The sequence below is a fragment of the Microtus pennsylvanicus genome, chromosome 3, assembly GCF_037038515.1.
Source record: "Microtus pennsylvanicus isolate mMicPen1 chromosome 3, mMicPen1.hap1, whole genome shotgun sequence".
Lineage (NCBI taxonomy): Eukaryota > Metazoa > Chordata > Mammalia > Rodentia > Cricetidae > Microtus > Microtus pennsylvanicus.
Genome location: NC_134581.1, coordinates 45,626,430 through 45,644,950, shown reverse-complemented (window position 1 = coordinate 45,644,950; position 18,521 = coordinate 45,626,430). Strand labels below are relative to the sequence as shown.

At 38.4% G+C, this 18,521-nt stretch overlaps 1 protein-coding gene across 4 annotated transcripts in view; it reads left to right on the top strand.

The window, feature by feature from the left end:
* The window catches only part of Myo5a (myosin VA), a 167,012-nt gene that overhangs the window by 82,923 nt on the left and 65,568 nt on the right, over positions 1–18,521 (top strand). For all 4 annotated transcript variants that reach the window (XM_075965249.1, XM_075965248.1, XM_075965247.1 and 1 more), the window contains exons 9-15: positions 1,005–1,111; positions 4,485–4,750; positions 5,472–5,553; positions 8,401–8,541; positions 10,196–10,321; positions 12,525–12,608; positions 18,088–18,249. In XM_075965249.1, the coding sequence (XP_075821364.1) occupies positions 1,005–1,111; positions 4,485–4,750; positions 5,472–5,553; positions 8,401–8,541; positions 10,196–10,321; positions 12,525–12,608; positions 18,088–18,249 (968 nt within the window). The remainder of the gene's footprint in view (positions 1–1,004; positions 1,112–4,484; positions 4,751–5,471; positions 5,554–8,400; positions 8,542–10,195; positions 10,322–12,524; positions 12,609–18,087; positions 18,250–18,521) is intronic.

Sequence of the window (18,521 nt, the reverse complement as noted above, 5' to 3'; positions counted from 1 at the left end):
TTATGCCAGCACACAAGAGGCAGAGAGGCTAAAGAATCTCTGTTCACAGCCACCTGATCTACAGAGTGAGTTTCAGGATAGCTAGGGCTACAAAGAGAAATCCTGTCTCAGAAAAGCCTAAAAGGAAGGAAGGGAGGGAGGGAGGGAGGGAGGGAGGGAGGGAGGGAGGGAGGGAGGGAGGGAGGGAGGGAGGGAGGGAGGGAGGGAGGGAGGGAGGGGAGGAAGGAAAGAAGGAAGATAGGAAGATAGGAGATAGCAAAACATTCATCATAAGGTTAATCTCAATTGCCTTATAGAAAAAATGTTTTGAAAAATAATTTTACTACTACTACTTATATAATTATGTTTAATATTCTAGAACTTCTTATCTTCACTGAAAAAATGAAACATTTAGGTCCTGTTCCAAAGCTGTGTTTGGACTTTTACTCATTAACTTTGAATATAAAACTATAAAATACTTCTGATTTTGAAATCTCTTTGATTTCTAATTAATCTATACTTGAAGTATTTTAGTAATCCAACTTAAATCAGCCTTATTAGGCTACAATATGCATTTTAAGTAGGGATAAATAGTAGCAATAATATTAATAAAGTATTTATATATCTAAGATGTGACAGTAATGCTCACTTTTAAAATACGTAATGTGTCCCAGGTATACTCTGTGAATTATCTCATTTAATGTTAAAAACACTCTTTGAAGAATTATCTCCTTATCTCAAATAAGAAAACCAAAGCATAGATGGATGAAGTTTTCTGTCTCTGGAGGTGGCAGGTTGATTTCAGTGCCAGGACATAAGACCAGATCAGGCATACTCCATAACCTACAATGTGAATCTGCCTAGTTTATTACTGTCAGCAAAGTTAAAAGTATTGCTTTTGTGACTATGTATATAATATGCACATCTGGCAATATTTAAGAATTAATACTAGAGTTAAAATATTCTCTTATAATTACTATTTTGCTATTCTGCCATAAATCACTTGTTTATTTGCTATATTCCAGGAATAAGTGAATCTTACCAAATGGGAATTTTTCGAATACTTGCTGGCATCCTTCACTTAGGCAATGTTGGATTTGCATCTCGAGATTCAGACAGCTGCACAATACCTGTAAGTGATGGCAGGCTGTCCGTTAGTTTTGTTTTATTGCTGGGGATAGAACCTAGGGCTTTGCACATGCTAGGTAAGTAATGTATCTGTGGCATGCCCCATGTGGGGCTCTTTGCACATGCTAGGTAAGTATGTATCTGTGGCATGCCCCATGTGGGGCTCTTTGAACATGGTCCTACGGTCATACTTGAACATGGTCCTACGGTCATGCTTGAACTTTACCTACTGAGCCGTCTCCATAGACCGACAGTGGCTTTCATTTTTTAATTTATTTATTATTTTATTTATTTGTATATTTGTGCACATGCATAAGCACACAGATATACAACAACTTTGTGTGTGTATGTAGAGCAGAAGAGGACATTGGATCACTAAAACCTAGAGTTGCATGATTAGCTTGCTACTCGGTTCTGGAACCCAACTCCAATCTTGAGAATTGTGTAGCAAGCAGTTTAAACTGCTGAGCTATCTCTCCAGCCCCACTGTGTGTGTGTGTGTGCACACACACGTGCATGTGTGTATTGGCATATATGTGCCACATGCATGTGGAATCCAAAATATGTGTGTGTGTGTGTGTGTGTGTGTGTGTGTGTGTGTGTGTGTGTATGTACTGGCACTTTGGGAGTTGGTTCTCACCTTTCGCACCATTGAGGCAAGATATCTCTTGTTTCTACCTGTTCCTCATACTCTGGGATGGAAGCCTTTGGCCAGTTCTCCTGTCTTTGCTTTCTAGTTCATCACAGAGTACTAGGATTTCAGGTAATTGCCACCACATCCAGATTTTACCTGGGTCCCAGAGATTGAATTTAGTTAATCAGGCTGTGTGCTATGGGTTAATGCTCTTGTACACTTTAAAGATTTGTCACTTGTATTGGTTTAATAAAACATTGATTGGCCAGTAGCAAGGCAGGAAGTATAGGCAGGACAACCAGACTAAGAGAATTCTGGGAAGAAGAAAGACAGAGAAGCATTCACCAGCCAGATACAGAGGAAGCAAGATGAGAACGCCTTACTGAGAAAAGTTACCTAGTCATATCTAAACATAGACAAGAACTATGGGTTAATTTAAGTTGTAAGAGCTAGTTAGTAATAAGCCTGAGCTAATAGGCCAAACAGTTTATAATTAATATAAGCCTCAGTGTGTTTCTTGGGACTGAATAGCTGCGAGACCGGACCGGAGAGAAACTTTTGTCCACAGCTGTGTTACTTTAGAAACTTTTGTCCACAGCTGTGTTACTTTTGCCCACTGAAACATCTCTCTAGCCCTACAGTTTTTTTTTTTTTAAAGAAGAAAATGATGGGTCTGGTTTAAAGCCCTATTTTCTCTTAAGGAAATATTAACTCGTTCTTTCTTTCTTTCTCTCTTTCTCTCTTTCTTCCTTCCTTCCTTTCTTTCTTTCTTTCTTTCTTTCTTTCTTTCTTTCTTTCTTTCTTTCTGCCCTTCCTTCCTTCTTTCCTTTCTTTTCCTTTCGTTTCCCTCCCTTCCTCCCTCCCTCCTTCCCTCCCTCCCTTCCTCCCTTTCTTCCTTCCTTTCTTTGGCAGGGTGCCTTGTGACTCAGGCTGGCCTCAAACTTGTGACAATCCTCCTGCCTCATTCTGCTAAGTACTGGGATTACAGGTATGCATAGTCATACCTAGCAACAGTTGTTTGTTTCCCCCCCCCCTGAAAACCAGCTTTATTGAGATACAATCTATTTACCACTGACAATACATGATTGTGAGTATTCTCACAGATACATGTAACCATAACCACAATGGATTTAAAATACTTTCAAAATGAAGCCTGGACCCCTTACCTATTGTCAATTTGTGCCCCTATCTCATCAACTCAAGCTGTCTTGAGTTGTTGCCTCTGTAGAGTGACCTATTCTGGACACTAATATAAATTGAATATGTGGTCTTTCAAAGTTAATCCATGTAGCACATATCACTCCTTCAAGACCAGTAGTTGTTGTTAGTCAAGGTACTGATTTGTATCTGAAGTGATTAGTTTTAGGGAAGGGCTGCTTGCCTGGGAAGGGTCCATTGAGGGCATCAGGAAATTCAGGTTTTAATGGCAGTGCTAACATATATTAGCCATGTGATTGTTGTCAAGCTGTTTGTCCCCTTGGATCTCATTTCCTCATTTTTCAATGGGAGATAATATATACCCTGCCCATTCTCCACAAATATTGTCAAATGCACTGGATGTATATGGAAGATGGGGGAAAATAAAACACACTGATGTGTATTAAACACGTATTTATCAAACATCCATTCATATAAGGTCCACAGAAGACATGTAAGGGATTCAGAATTCTGTTAATAATTAAAGAATTCTAATCTAAAGTTCTTCAAATGACATCAGACCTTCAAATGACTTCAAACCTTTGATGGCCTGAGGATAAAGGTCATTTTACACATTTCTGCTTTACTTAGCTTCAGTCCTTCCTCTTGCTAGTTTCCCTCCTACTACAGAAATTTTTCTTCTCATGTTCCCCTCAACTTAGACAATCTTCCTCTTCTTAACCAAGAAGTTTCTGCTGCTATTCTTTCTCATCCTAATCTATGATCTAAGGTAATTGTCTCCTGCCTTGCTGGATAGAGCAAACTCCTCTTGTGTGGACTCTCAGCACAGTGTCTTCCTCTTATATTGTTTCACACTTCAGTCATTAATATCTACTTCCCCTGAGACGGCAAGCACTCGGTGGGAAGGGACTGTCTTAGTTACTTTTCTGTTGCTGTACTAAGACACCATGAACAAGCTAATTTAGTTCACAGAGTGAGTCCATGACCATCATAGTTAGGAACATGATCAGCAAGCAGGCAGTCATGGCTCGAAGGCAAGTAGCTGAGATCTTATATCTTGAAACACAAGCGCAAGGTAGAGACAGAGACACTGGGGGTGGTATACACTTTTGAAACCTCGAACCTGCTCCCAGTGGTAAAGCTCCTTCAAGAAGACCACACCTCCAATCCTTTCCAAACAGCCCCAGCAACTGGTGTCCAAGTACTGAAATATGAGCTACTGAGGGCCATTCTCACTCAAACCATCACAGGGGCCATGCTTGTTTTGTTTACTAGCTCAGATTCATTAACTAGCTGACAGATTTCTGACTGAGTGATTGAATATGTCCTAAGAGATACAGGAAAAAATCTATGAAGAACCAAGAAAGTTCTTCATAGAACTTTTTTTCCCCAAATGAGCCCTACAGGAGATTGCAAAGTGACATTTATATGCTGGCTTATGAATGCTTCTTATATCTTGCTGATGGAAGATGAGTGATGCTGATGTCCATATGACAGAAATTTTGCTAAATTTTGTTACTTCCCTTTTCAGGACTTATTCTTTGATTGATCGTGCCATAGGCAATAACACATTCTCTTTTGGCAGCCCAAGCATGAGCCACTTATCACCTTCTGTGACCTCATGGGTGTGGATTATGAAGAGATGTGTCACTGGCTCTGCCACCGAAAGCTGGCTACTGCCACAGAGACATATATCAAGCCCATCTCCAAGCTTCAGGCCACAAATGCCCGAGATGCTTTAGCAAAGCACATCTATGCAAAACTCTTCAGCTGGATTGTGGATCACGTCAACCAGGCTCTCCATTCTGCTGTCAAGCAGCACTCTTTCATTGGCGTGCTGGATATTTATGGGTGAGTGCATTTGGCTTATTGCCCTACCCTGCTAGAAAGCAGTTGTTTGTCGGGAGTGTTTTGTAACTCTGAGCACTATTTAATTTTGTTTTCTACTGGAGAAGAAAGGAAATCCTACTTATGATCATTCAGAAGTGTCTTTGATGATGGAAATATAATGATGCTAAAAAAATAATTAAGCCCTGCTTAAATAACAATTAGCTCAACTCCAGTCCTACTTGCTAATCTAATAGGTAGAGTTAATTGATTTCAGACTCTCGTATGATTAATTATTGATTTTCTGAAAATATAATTTCATTTCTAGTTGCCTTCTCTGGTTACACTTCTGTAATTGTTGAAACTTTTTTTGGCAGCTAATTTTTCACCCTCTGATTCAGTTTTACAGAAGCACCTATCCCCTGTCTCTGCGGATAGAAAGTTTGATGTATAAACTGAGAGGAACGGTAGTCTTAGCATAGTTCTGCTGTTCTGTACTAGAGGGTGAATGAGCCTCAAACACCCAAAGCTGCACATCCGTAGGCAGGGCCATGCAAGGGAAGCTTTGTCTCAGCCAGTGCCCGTCATGTTGTGTCTTAGCAGCAACCTTTATCTGATATGTAAAGAAGATGGGATAGTGTTAAGGAGCTTCTCATTTCCTCTTCCAAGTATGCTTATTTTCAATATTTTTAAAAGCTATTTATTCTTTTTCTTTCCTTCCTACCTTACTTTTTTGGTGTTACAGATTTGAAACTTTTGAGATAAATAGTTTTGAACAGTTTTGCATAAATTATGCAAATGAAAAACTGCAGCAACAATTCAACATGGTAAGAATCTTCTTTCTTGAATAAAATTTTGCTATAGATTTTTCTTTTGAATTCTTAGTCTTTGTTAGAAACTTGGTCTGTAAAATAAACTCCTGAGCTATAATTATTATGTGGGTTTAGAATAGTGAAACTGCCAAGGAACTGAGCATTACAAATTGATGTAACATTATAAAAACTCTGTCAGTTATCACTTATCTAGAATAGTGAGCATTTGGGCAGATAATCTGAATGAGAGTGGTCAGTTGGGCAGGCACTAACATTGAGTCTTTCTGTGTGCTGTTTGGAAGCCAACAATATGTGGAGTTATAACTACATTAACCACCATTTACTGTGTTACCAAGATGTCAGAATTTTACAAATTCTCTTTTCAGTGGGGAAAATTCTTCACTGAGGCAACGGCAACGGGCATATTTTGGAAGTGTCCCTAATTGGCTAGCCTCCTGCCTCTGCATTCTGAGTCCTGGGTACATTCAAGTACTGACTTGCCACCACCTCACCACCCACTTCAAACAAAATGTTTTATTTTTGTCTGAAATGAATGATAAATTTCTCTCAAAATAATCTGTACATAAATTGTCATAACAGTGTAAAACAGAAAATGTGCTTGAAAAACGTCCTTTTTATTTTCAGAGAGAACAAATTTATATTAGGTAAAGTTAGAAATGACATGGTTCATTTTTAGGTCTTGTTGAGTCGTTAAAAAGAAAAGTTTCAACTGTGATAGAATACTGTGTTATGTTTAAGCGCTACTTGTCTTCAAATTTTATTTTCTATGATATGGAAAGTTTTTCATATATATGTATTCAGCAGTATGTATATATTGCTAAGGACCAATAAATGGGGAAAACAAAGACAAAATAAAGTTTTAAATTGAGAAGTCAAAAAAAGCTGATGAACATAATCTTTTAAAATATGAAATAAGTATTAATAAGCAGCAAAGAAAGTTAAAATTTTTTGCATAGAGACAGATTGGGGTTTTGCACATTTGGGACTGAAGTTTTTAAGTATATGACATTGTCGAATATTGTAAGTACTTTGGTACACAAACCATCTTTGTTTAGCAAGTAAAGCTGTCTGTTGCAGTGAAATAATGTAGAAGAGATCTTAAAAATGCTAAGGTTTTCCATAATAACAGGACCAGTTTTTCACCAGTTATGGATAGTTGTAAACTATCTGTGAGTACTGGGAACTGAACCCAGCTCCTCTACAAGAGCAACAAGTGCTCTTAAACACTGAGCCATCTCTCCAGTCCCAAATCCTTAGTTCTTAATGATGCCCTGTTTACCACTTTATTAATAGTAATTTAAAAAACAGAAGTTTGTTAATTTGAATTATGTATATATACATACACACATACATATATCTTTTAGACCAAGGTTCATTACTACTAATAAGCTAAGATGATATTGTCATAAGTGTAAAATAGAGTGGGGAAGAGAGATAGAGATAGAGATAGAGATAGAGATAGAGATAGATAGAGAGAGAGAGAGAGAGAGAGAGAGAGAGAGAGAGAGAGAGAGAGAGGTTGTCAAAAATCTCTGTGTCACCTTTGGGTTCTAAAACTTAGGGGTCCTAGAAAATAAATATTTTTAGGTCACATCCACAAAAAGCTACTTTTTCTAGAAAACAAAATGGCAAGAAAGAGTGAGGCAAAGGATCCAGAAGAAATAAATAAAGAAAACTTTAAAATGCAGTAGTGGTCATTAGCATCTGTAAAATGTGGAAGCTGTATTGTCAGCCAACTTGGCTGAAGCAGAGGTGGTGGTTTGATTATTCTGCCTTCCTAGATTAGTTAGCTTCTGTTTATATTCAGAACTTCATCACAAGCTTTTCCCCAGGGAAGCCTACCCGAACACCCATCTCCAAACTAGGTGAGGATGTTTGTTATTCTCCTTTGTAACATCATTAGCATTTGTAATTTTATTGTGTAATTTAGCATGTGTAATTCTTTGTGACTATTTGATTTCTCCAGTTCTCTCCCCATTCACAAGTGCAGCATCCATGTCTGTGTTGTTGACCACACGCAGAGGCTGACACATGGTATAGACTCAGTAGCTAAGCTGATTAAAGAGTAGGTGGAGATAAGAAGTAGTGGTGTGCATGGTGCCTGGAGCTTTAGCAGAGGTTCAGCGCATTGGTAGTGCTTGTAGCTGCTTGCAGTATTCAGTGTACATTCCAGAAATGTGAGCCCTAGATTCCCTGTCTGAGAAAATCAAGGTAGATATTCAAGGACAACTGTCATCTAATTCTGAGGCATCTATACTTCTAAACTTGGAAAAATTATTTTTTGCAGTGAAATCACTGCCTGGCTGTTCAGTAACCTGGAAAGCATTCATTCTGCATAGCTGACCAATGCCAACTGAGGCATTCCTGTGCTCATGTTAGCATTTCTGTGCAATAAGTTCAGGAAAAAGTTACATAGTTTTAGAAATGTGCATTTAAAAAAACCACAAGGACTAGTGTATTTATCTGCTATCCAAATCAGTTATAGGTGTACTGTGGTGATACAAGCCTGTAATCCCAGCAGTTGGGAGCCTTAGCCAGAGTACAAATTCAGAGCTGGCCTGGGCTTCATAGAGTCTCAGGCTAACCTGGTCTACATATTGAGAACCTGTCCCAAACAAAACAAAAATTAAAAAAAAATTTACATGTTTAGATTTATTTGTTCTTGATGAATACTTACAGCTGAGGTTTTCTGTACATGATTTCAGTCACGCTTCTCCACGATGCTGTTGTTGCTGGAAGCCATGAGCTATCTCATTATGTGGGTTTCCTTGGTATTCTGTAGACACATGCTTCTTTATTACTTTCTTTATGGTAGTGACTTTTGTTTTCTCTTTATTTCAGCATGTCTTCAAGTTGGAACAGGAGGAATACATGAAGGAACAAATTCCATGGACACTCATAGATTTTTATGATAATCAGCCTTGTATCAATCTTATAGAATCTAAACTGGGAATTCTAGATTTGCTGGATGAGGAGTGTAAGGTGATTATGATTTTCTGGAGTACTTAAGCCTGTCAGAATAGGTACATCAGGCTACACGGCAGCTACGTGCAAGCAGAGACTCTTCAGTTTAACATGAGATACTGTTGTGACAAGTCAGGGGTCACACTTCCATTCTGAAGAAACACTAGACACTAGACCCCAAAGGTTCTTTTAAATTCGTAAATCTTTGATGTTTTTATTAGCAGTAGTATATATTGAAAGAAATACAAGAAATTGCACAAAAATTATTTTGAATTATAGTTCTAAATAGCTATAAGTTTTGAATATTGGCTAGTTGTCTTTGCTACTGACATAAATAAATAGTCTTTAACGTTAACATTTATAGATGTAGCATGTTAGAAAGTCACTGGATCCTTCACTTTATTACTGAATGACCTTAGGTGAATCTATCTTTTTTCTTAATCTTTTTTCCTTTAGTTTATCTACAATAAACCACAGCCTATCATGTGTTGACCCTCATATGAAGCCATACTTAGTGTGTTTAAAATAGATGTATGGCTGCTGAGATGACTCAGGGGGTAAAAATGCTTGCCGGATAGATCTGACAACCTGAGTTTGATCCCCAGATCCAACAGTGTAAGGCTATGGCATGAACTTGCCCTCAAACACCCAATAGTAATAAATTAAAAACTGTGCTTTTTACAAAGGCGTGCATGTGGTAGAAAAATATTCTTTATTACTTGAGATTAAAAATATGAAAGCAGGCTGGGCAGTGGTTGCTCACACCTTTAATCCCCACACTCACTCGGGAGGCAGAGGCAGTGGATCTCTGTGAGTTCGAGGCCAGCCTGGTCTACAAGAGCTAGTTCCAGGACAGGCTCTGAAGCAACATAGAGAAACCCTGTCTCGAAAAAAAAAAAAAAAACAATAACAAAAAATATGAAAGCAAAGCAAAAATGATATCCTGAAGTTACTTTAAATTTGGTACCTTTCTTTTGTTGAAATTAACTTAATATTACATTAATATTTTAATGTAATTAAATTAAAATTAAATCAGTATATATTTGATGAAAGGCAAGAATTCATGCAACATGTTTTAGAGGAAAGTAGAATCATAAATGTGTATGCCTTTTGACTTAAGAGTTTAGCCTATAAGTATACTTGTAAATATATAAATGTATATATGTATAAGGAATATGACAGTTGTCATAACAAAAAGTTAATAACAACCTAAGTAAGAAGGGAAAATGCAAGGAGTATATGGAATGAGCCCATTCATTACATGTCTTAAAAACAGGAAAAAAAATAGTTTCTAGAAATGACAAGAAGAGACTACCAATTCATACCTTTCTGGATTAAGTTAATATTTCACTGTGTATAAATGTTACCTCCGTTTAACAAAACAAAACAAAAAAGTATGCCTAATAGTTGTATTTCATTTTTAACTTGTAAAGCCTTTATTGTGTTAATGCATTAAATATTGATTTGATGATTCCTGGTATAGGCAAATGCTCACTCAGATGTGCTGCATCAGCCCAATGAAGGGCTTGGCCATGCCTTCGTTGGTGGCTCACTTGTGCTGATGAGAAGGGAAAATGAGCTCTTAAGTTGAACATAGGAACTGGCCTCTTGTTGCTGATATAGCAGAAGACCCTTAGTGCTCAGTCATTTCTCTTTCTTTTTTCTCCCCAAGATGCCTAAAGGCACAGATGATACATGGGCCCAAAAGCTGTACAACACACATTTGAACAAATGTGCTCTCTTTGAGAAGCCTCGTATGTCAAACAAAGCTTTTATCATCAAACATTTTGCTGACAAAGTAAGGAAACCTTTTGTCTCTTTTCCTTTTTAATACTTTATGTTAAATTATAATAAAAATCAGTAGTCAAGTATTGTTTTTCCTTTGCAGTGCTTGCTTTCTTTAAGGTCATTTCAGGAAAAGCAACAGTGCTGGGTTCTTGTTTTTTTCTTTTTTTTAACTTCAGTTGGATTATATATTAAATAAATACGGGTCAAAAGTCTTTTGCCTGAAATTTTGAAATTCAAGAAACTGAGAACTGCAAGTGTTTTTGTAACTCATTTAGCAGTCAAACCTGATCTCTGGCTTGAGCTAGCATGAGATATGTTTATGATTTTTAAGCCCACTTAAGGTGTTTAAGTATGGAGATATTAATGTTTATGTAATGTAGGGTCTAGATGGCTTTATTAAACTTTTCTGATATTTAGAATGGTCTGTATACATACTACATCTCTAACTACATGAAAATTCTATGAAAGCATGGTGATATGTTCTTCATAAGCTCTACAGTTCACTGAGCAGTCAGAGATCCTGTGACTAGTCTGCATTTCAAGGAAGTTGTGGGATAGGCAGTGTTGTGAGAGTTTGGAGGCCTCTTTATGAAGAGTTTTCTGTTGTCTAGTCCTGACTTGAAACCTTTGAATGACTAAGGTGATCTAAGGAGTATAGGAGGTAGAGCCCCTTTTGTGCAGATGATTGAAGTTGTATGGTTTTCAAAGAAAAGGAATTAATTCTCAAATAGTCCCAGTTTACCAAATTATACAATATTTGCCCATCTTCTCCCTCTGTCCATCATCAGTTGTTGACTCTTCCCATACTCTCTCCTCTTAATCTTTTCTCTCTTCAGAGCAATGGTCCTCAATCTGCTATGACCCTTTAATACAGCTCCTCATGTTGTGGAGTCCCCCAACTGTAAAATTGTTTTTGTTGCTACTTCATAACTGTAATTTTGCTACTGTGATGAATTGTATTATGAATTATCTGTTTTCTAATGGTCTTAGGTGACCCCTATGGAAGAGTACTTTGACCCCCAAAGGGGTTGTGACCCACAGTTTGAGAACCACTGCCTCCAAGGACCACATCTGCTTGATGCAGGTGGTGTCCTAGCTTAGAAGATATGCTGAGTCAGCCTGGGAAGTATTCTGTTTTCCATGGGGGAGAGCAGCTTACAAGTCTGCTTACCCATGAACTGACAGATCATTTTGATCATTTATAGTAGTCATTGCCACTCTTATCTAGGAAATTGGTATTTGTATACTTTTACCAAAATTACATATTTCTTTTTATATTCTGCTATTTTTGTTTTTTATTTTAAAAAGTTAACATATAGGATAATGGATTTTTATATTTTGAGACAAAGTCTGTGTAGCTAACACTGGTCTTAAACTTACTGTGTAGTTGAGGCCAACCTCAAATTCCTAATCTTTGTGCTTCTACCTAATAGTTGCTGGAAGTATTGGTGTGTGCTATGGATTTCATTTTATCCTTTTTTTCTTAAATACTTTGTTCTTAATTGTTCCCCTCCTCTAGCCCTTTCCACTGTTTCTGCCCTCCTCCTGTGATCACATTCCATATCCCATGGCTATAGTTCTGCCTTCAGGTCACATTGGTTCCATTGTCTTTTATTTTCCCCATTGAGAGCTCTTTTTTTTCCTGTTATACTCCCTTTTCTAGTTTTACGACCTACATTCATATCTGTGTACATGCACACATACAATACACATTGAAGTCTAGTATCTACATATGAGAGAAGACTTGAAATGTTCATCTTTCTGGGTTTGACCTACTTCATTTAACATAACAATTTTCAGTTCTATCAGTTTTCCTACAAATATCATGATTTCATGACGTTTTATTTTTTATTGTGGCTGGATAAAATTTCATTTTGTGTGTGTGTGCCACATTTTCTTTATCCACTCATCTGTTGATGGGCATTAAGACTGGTTCCATTTTTTAGCTGGCATGAATAATGCAGCAATAAGCATGGATGTGTAGGAAGCTCTCTGATAGTGCTTGGAGTCCTTTGTGCATATCTTGTCAGGTTTGCAGTAGTGAATTACCATACTTTTCCTAGGAATGGTACTGATCTCTTACAAAAGACTGATAATACCACTTGCTGAGAGCTAGTCATAGAGTGCAGGCAAATAAATCTGCTTTTGTTGATGATGGCAGCATCTATTCAAAAGTGTTATCAGTTAAGGAGATTTTTTTCATGTGATTTCAGGTGGAGTACCAGTGTGAAGGCTTTCTTGAAAAGAATAAAGACACTGTTTTTGAAGAACAAATTAATGTCCTTAAATCAAGCAAGGTAACCATGGATAGACTTACTCTTATCAGGATATGTTCTATAAAATGTTAATTGCTTTAGCATCAGTCTTTTAATATTAATAATGATTTTCTAACAAATTTTAATCAAAATTTTAATTTATCAAATATATAACACTTACTTAATATGTGTCTGGTCCTGTACTGAGTACCTTTCAAATGTTGACACATGTGATTCTTACAGTGAGATGCTATTACATTACTCTCCTTTACAGATGAGGAGGTGAGTTGTACGTACTTAGGACTGGTAAGTTCCCAAGTTAGGTTAAGCTCATGCTGTCTTGCTTAGAACCTGCTTCCAACCACTCTTCCACATGGTCTTTCAGCTTTAAGTCCATGTCTCCACAGTAGCTTTACTCTCCTGTGCCATTGTGCAGAACTTAGAGAAGAGGGTTTTTCTGCTTCATCATTTTGAAGGGATTTGTTATAAATGTGGCCTATTACACTCCATCTAAGTGGAGATCAGCTCTAGGTCATGATGGCTGTAATTTGAGATGTGACCCAAAGTGTTTCAATTACTTTTTCATAAGAACAAATACTAGAGCCACCTCTTTAACTAGGAAAAAGAATATTCCAGATGGCAAAGAAGTATGATTAGTTAAGTTGGTCTGTACCACCACCTGCTGACCTTTTTGTAGTAATAGGAGCGACGGGGCTGCGTCCCCAGCACTCCGGCGGCCTGGCTAGCTTATGCCAGAAATAACAACACACAAACTGTATTCATTTAATCACTGCTTGGCCCATTTCTATCTAGCCTCTTCTAGGCTAATTCTCACATATTAATTTAGCCCATTTCTAATCATCTGTGTAGCGCCCCTAGGTGCACTTACTGGGAAGATTCTAGCCTATGTCCATCCTGGGTCGGAGCTTCATCATGTGCGTCTGCCTGGGAGCTGGGAGCATGGTGTCTCTCTCAGGCGTCTGCTCCCGAGAGGAGAGCTGTGAAGTCTGAGCTCACTTCCTCTTCCTCCCAGCATTCTGTTCTGTTTACTCCTCCCACCTATCTTCTAACCAATGAGGGCCAAGCAGTTTCTTTTTATTTAACCAATGACCTTCCTCCATCACCTTTTTCTGGAAAGGATGGGAGAGGGGCAAACAGTCAGCCTAAGGGAGCAAACCAGGAAGTCAGTCACTTGATGCTGCAATACTCACTTCAAAAGTAAGTGTTTAAGTGGACCTTATAGATTACTGATGGCACTTTTGTTTTTCTCGCCTATTTTAAGAGAATCCTCTTAACATCTGTTAAATAGTATCTAAATAATAGGATTCTTATTTTTAAAAAACAACTTTTTATAGTCAATTATGTTAATAATATAAAGATCACATTAAGACCAAATCCTAGTTTTAACCCTCAGAGATAAGGCAGATATTCATGGAAAAATCAGATTTGTTTTTTTTAACCCTTAACAAGTGTTGAGTATTAATGCTTTCTTAACTTATAAGATTGATGTTCAAGGCAAACTTTTTTAGAGTAACAATCATTAAGTGTGATTCAAAGGTCTTTGTCATTTTAATCTATAATGTAAGCATGACATTTTGTTGTTAATACTTTGTCAAAATAATTTAGCTTAAATAAAACATGGGTTCTCATTCTAGATGTACCCATAATCAACTCTTTCTTTATTCTTAATTTTCTGTTTGGCTAGTGGGTCCTTAATCATCAGAGGGTAGCAGCATATTCGAAGAGTCATTGAGAAGAGCCAGTCTGTATACTATTATTGCAGTTGAAGTGGGGATAGTTTATGATTTTCATGTAAGTTCGAAGGTCATTCTTATTCCCAGTCTTTGTAGCATTTCAACCAAGAGACCTGAACTTTATTTTCTCTCTGAACCTGGTATAAAGAGGTGTAATACAATACCAGTCTGTTCTCTTGAAAGGACCATTTTGCTGATATTTGTACTATGTGCTTTGAACTGAAGTTTTGGTGACAAGAACGATGTAAAATCCATTTTTATCTACTTTACATATGTTTAATTAAATTGTCAACTAGAGATAGCCAGGTAGAATTGTCATATGGGAAGTGAGGAATGAAGCAGGTCACAGGGAAAGGCAGAGAGGTGGTAGAAATGCTGTGGGCTTCAGAACTTGGTGCCTTTTAAAGCGATGAGACTTGGAGAGGGCATGGAGATAAAAACTCCTAGAGCTGAAGCCAGATGTTCCAATTAACAGGCAGCCAGAAGAGGCACCAGAAACAAAATCCAAGAAAAACAGCCTCTGAAGAATACATTATAGAACAGTTTCTGATGCAATAATTCTAAGTGTATGCTGTTAGTGCGCATGTGTGCACATGTGTACACACACACATGGGGACACTCATGTTCAAGTGTATGAGTATATGTGTGAAGGAAGGAGGACAATATCAAGCTGTCCTTAGGAACACTGTCTACTTCTTTTGAGACATTGTCTTTCATTGACTTGGAGCTCAGCAGTAAAGATAGAGTGAGGTGACCAGTGAACCCCAAGGATTCTCCTGTTTTCTCCTCACTATTGGGATTACAGCCGTGTGCCACCTTGCCCAACTTTTTATGTAGCTGGTGGAGTTCAAACTTAGCAAGACAAACACTTTACCAATTGAGTCATCCCCCAGCTTTGTTTGAGTTTGCTATTGTTTGCCTGTTAAGACAGGACATCATTTAGTCCAGGCTGTCCTCAAAGCATGTAGATGGGAAGTTGAGGCTGGCTTTGACCTCTGAGCCACCTCCATTTACCTCCTAAGTCATAAAACTACAGACACATGACCTTGTTTTTCAGTGAAAGTGATCTATCTCATAGAAAAAAAATTTCCTAGATAATCTGAGATTAGTAAATAATTAATTGGTGGTTACAAGCATGACTTGAATTATGCAAATGATTAATTTTATTTATATAAAATAAAACAGTGTTAGATGTGTCCATATAGCAAGATGTTGCTGTAGACTAGTTTCAGGTCTTCTTTGTTTCAGAAATTTTCTTTTTTTTTTTTTTACTTTTTTTTCTTTCTTTTATTGATAAAAGGAGAATAAAGAAAAGAAAGAAAAAAAAACAAATTTCCACCTCCTCCCAGCCTCCCATTTCCCTCCCCCTCCTCCCACCCCTCTCCCTTTCCCCCCACTTTTCTCCCCCTCCCTCTCCAGTCCAAAGAGCAGTCAGGGTTCCCTGCCCTGTGGTAAGTCCTAGGTCCTCCCCCCTCCGTCCATATCTAGGAAGGTGAACATCCAAACTGGCTAGGCTCCCACCAAGCCAGTACATTGCGTTGGATCAAAACCGTGTGCCATTGTCCTTGGCGTCTCATCAGCCCTCATTGTTCGTCATGTTCAGAGAGTCCAGTTTTATCCCATGCTTTTTTTGGTAACAGTCCAGCTGGCCTTGGTGAGCTCCCAGTAGATCAGCTCCACTGTCTCAGTGGGTGGGTGCACCCCTCGTGGTCCCGACTTCTTTGCTCATGTTCTCCCTCCTTCTGCTCCTCATTGGGACCTTGGGAGCTCTATCCAGTGTTCCAGTGTGGGTCTCTGTCTCTATCTCCATCCATCGCCAGATGAAAGTTCTAGGATGATATGCATGATATTCGTCAGTATTGCTCTAGGATAGGGTCATTTCAGGTTCCCTATCCTCAGCTGCCCAAGGAACTAACTGGGGGCCTCAGCTTGGGCACCTGGGAGCCCCTCTAGGGTCAAGTCTCCTGCCCATCCTAAAGTGGGTCCTTTAACTAAGAAATGGGGTTCCGTGCTCCCCTATCCAACCTTCCTTTATCCCGATCCTCCTGTTTCCCCAAGTCCCCCCTCCTTTCCTTCTACCTTTTCTCTCCCCATCTCCCCTTACCCCCATCCCACCCCACCCCCAACATCCCACTTTTCTCCCCGGCAATTTTGTCTACTTCCCTTATCCAAGAGGATAACTATATGTTTTTCCTTGGGTTCACCTTCTTACTTAGCTTCTTTAGATTCGCCTATTGTAGACTCCGTGACCCCTATTTATGGCTAGAAACCAATTATGAGTGAGTACATCCCATGTTCATCTTTTTGGGTCTGGGATACCTCACTCAGGATAGTGTTTTCTATTTCTATCCATTTGCATGCAAAATTCGAGAAGTCATTGTTTTTTGCCGCAGCGTAGTACTCTAATGTGTATATATTCCATACTTTCTTCATCCATTCTTCCATTGAAGGGCATCTAGGTTGTTTCCAGGTTCTGGCTATTACAAATAATACTGCTATGAACATAGTTGAACAAATGCTTTTGACATATGATAGAGCATCTCTTGGGTAAATTCCCAAGAGTGGTATTGCTGGGTCGAGGGGTAGGTTGATCCCGAATTTCCTGAGAAACCGAAACACTGACTTCCACAGTGGTTGCACAAGATTGCATTCCCACCAGCAATGGATGAGTGTACCCCTTCCTCCACAGCCTCTCCAGCAAAGGCTATCCTTGGTGTTTTTGACTTTAGCCATTCTGACAGGTGTAAGATGATATCTCAAAGTTGTTTTGATTTGCATTTCCCTGATTGCTAAGGAGATTGAGCACGACCTTAAGTGTCTTTTGGCCATTTGAACTTCTTCTGTTTCTGAAATTTTCATCCAGCTACATTGACTGGTATCCACTCACTTATTAAAGGTGAAGCAGAGACAGGCAGATCTCTGAGTTTGAGATCAGCCTGATCTACAGAGCTAGTTCCTGTGGTAACATAGTGAGATCCCCCATCTCAAAAAACAAATGAGTATGGTAATTGCACTAAAGTTTTAAATTTCTTGAAGTCAAATATAAATACACATAGGATAATAACAAGGTTTTCTCCTTTGTTATACAATCCAAATTATTTTCTTAAAATTATTAATTCATTAATTTTTGCCTTCCAATAGTAAAAGCTTATTCATAGCACCTTTCTGCTGAAACCCTTGGGTGTTCTGAGTTAGTGCTTACAACTCCAGTCACCCACATACCTGGCCTAGTCCTTTGTTTCTGCTACATAAACCCCCTGTAGAACTGAGGTAATAAACTTAGTCTTTTGGTTAATATTTTCTCATAATTATATTCAAAACCACTTGTATGTTTAACTGACATTTCCTTTGGGATTAGTTAGATCTTTAAGTCTATACATAATTGTTTGAGTTTCTTTATAGAATTATTTTTTCCAGCATATATTTGTGACATTTATATGTCCCCTCTCTTATATTTTTTTTTGCTCCTAACACAGAAATTATTTCTGTGAGTCTGACTATAACTATATACAACCATAAATGTTTATTAGAAGTATCTGTAATGCGTCTTCTACATAGGCTTATTTTCCATTTAGGGTTTAGGGTATGAATTTTTGTTATTTTGGTTTAGTCTTTTAGATAGTGTCTTATTTGGCCTTGAAGTCACTTCCTTTATAAGTCTGGCCTGGAACTCATGAGCTTCCTCCCTCTGTCTCCCAAGAGCTGGGATTTTAGCTGTGTTGCACTTGGTTCTAGAGTACAATTTTCTTTACTATTTTTTGACTTAGTTTAAGATGCTACCAGAACTATTTCAAGATGATGAGAAGGCCATCAGTCCTACCTCTGCAACCTCTTCAGGGCGCACTCCTCTCACTCGAGTGCCTGTAAAGCCTACCAAGGGCCGACCTGGCCAGATGGCCAAGGAGCACAAGAAAACAGTGGGACACCAGGTGAGTTCAGGAGCTGCTGCTACCAGCCTCCTTCCCTTCAGCTTCCACAACCTTGTGAAGAAAGGTCAGGGTTTTTGCTGTGCAAACAATACTGTCCAGTTAGATTTTACCCACTCCACACTCATAACTGCATCAGCCTTTCCAAAAATAATTTTCTATGTCTCGGTTCCTCTAGTGCATATAATGTCTCAGACCACTGCTATCTTTGTTTTGTTATTGGTGACCCATGTCCTTAATGATGCTTTCTTTCAAAAAAAAAAAAAGATGCTTTC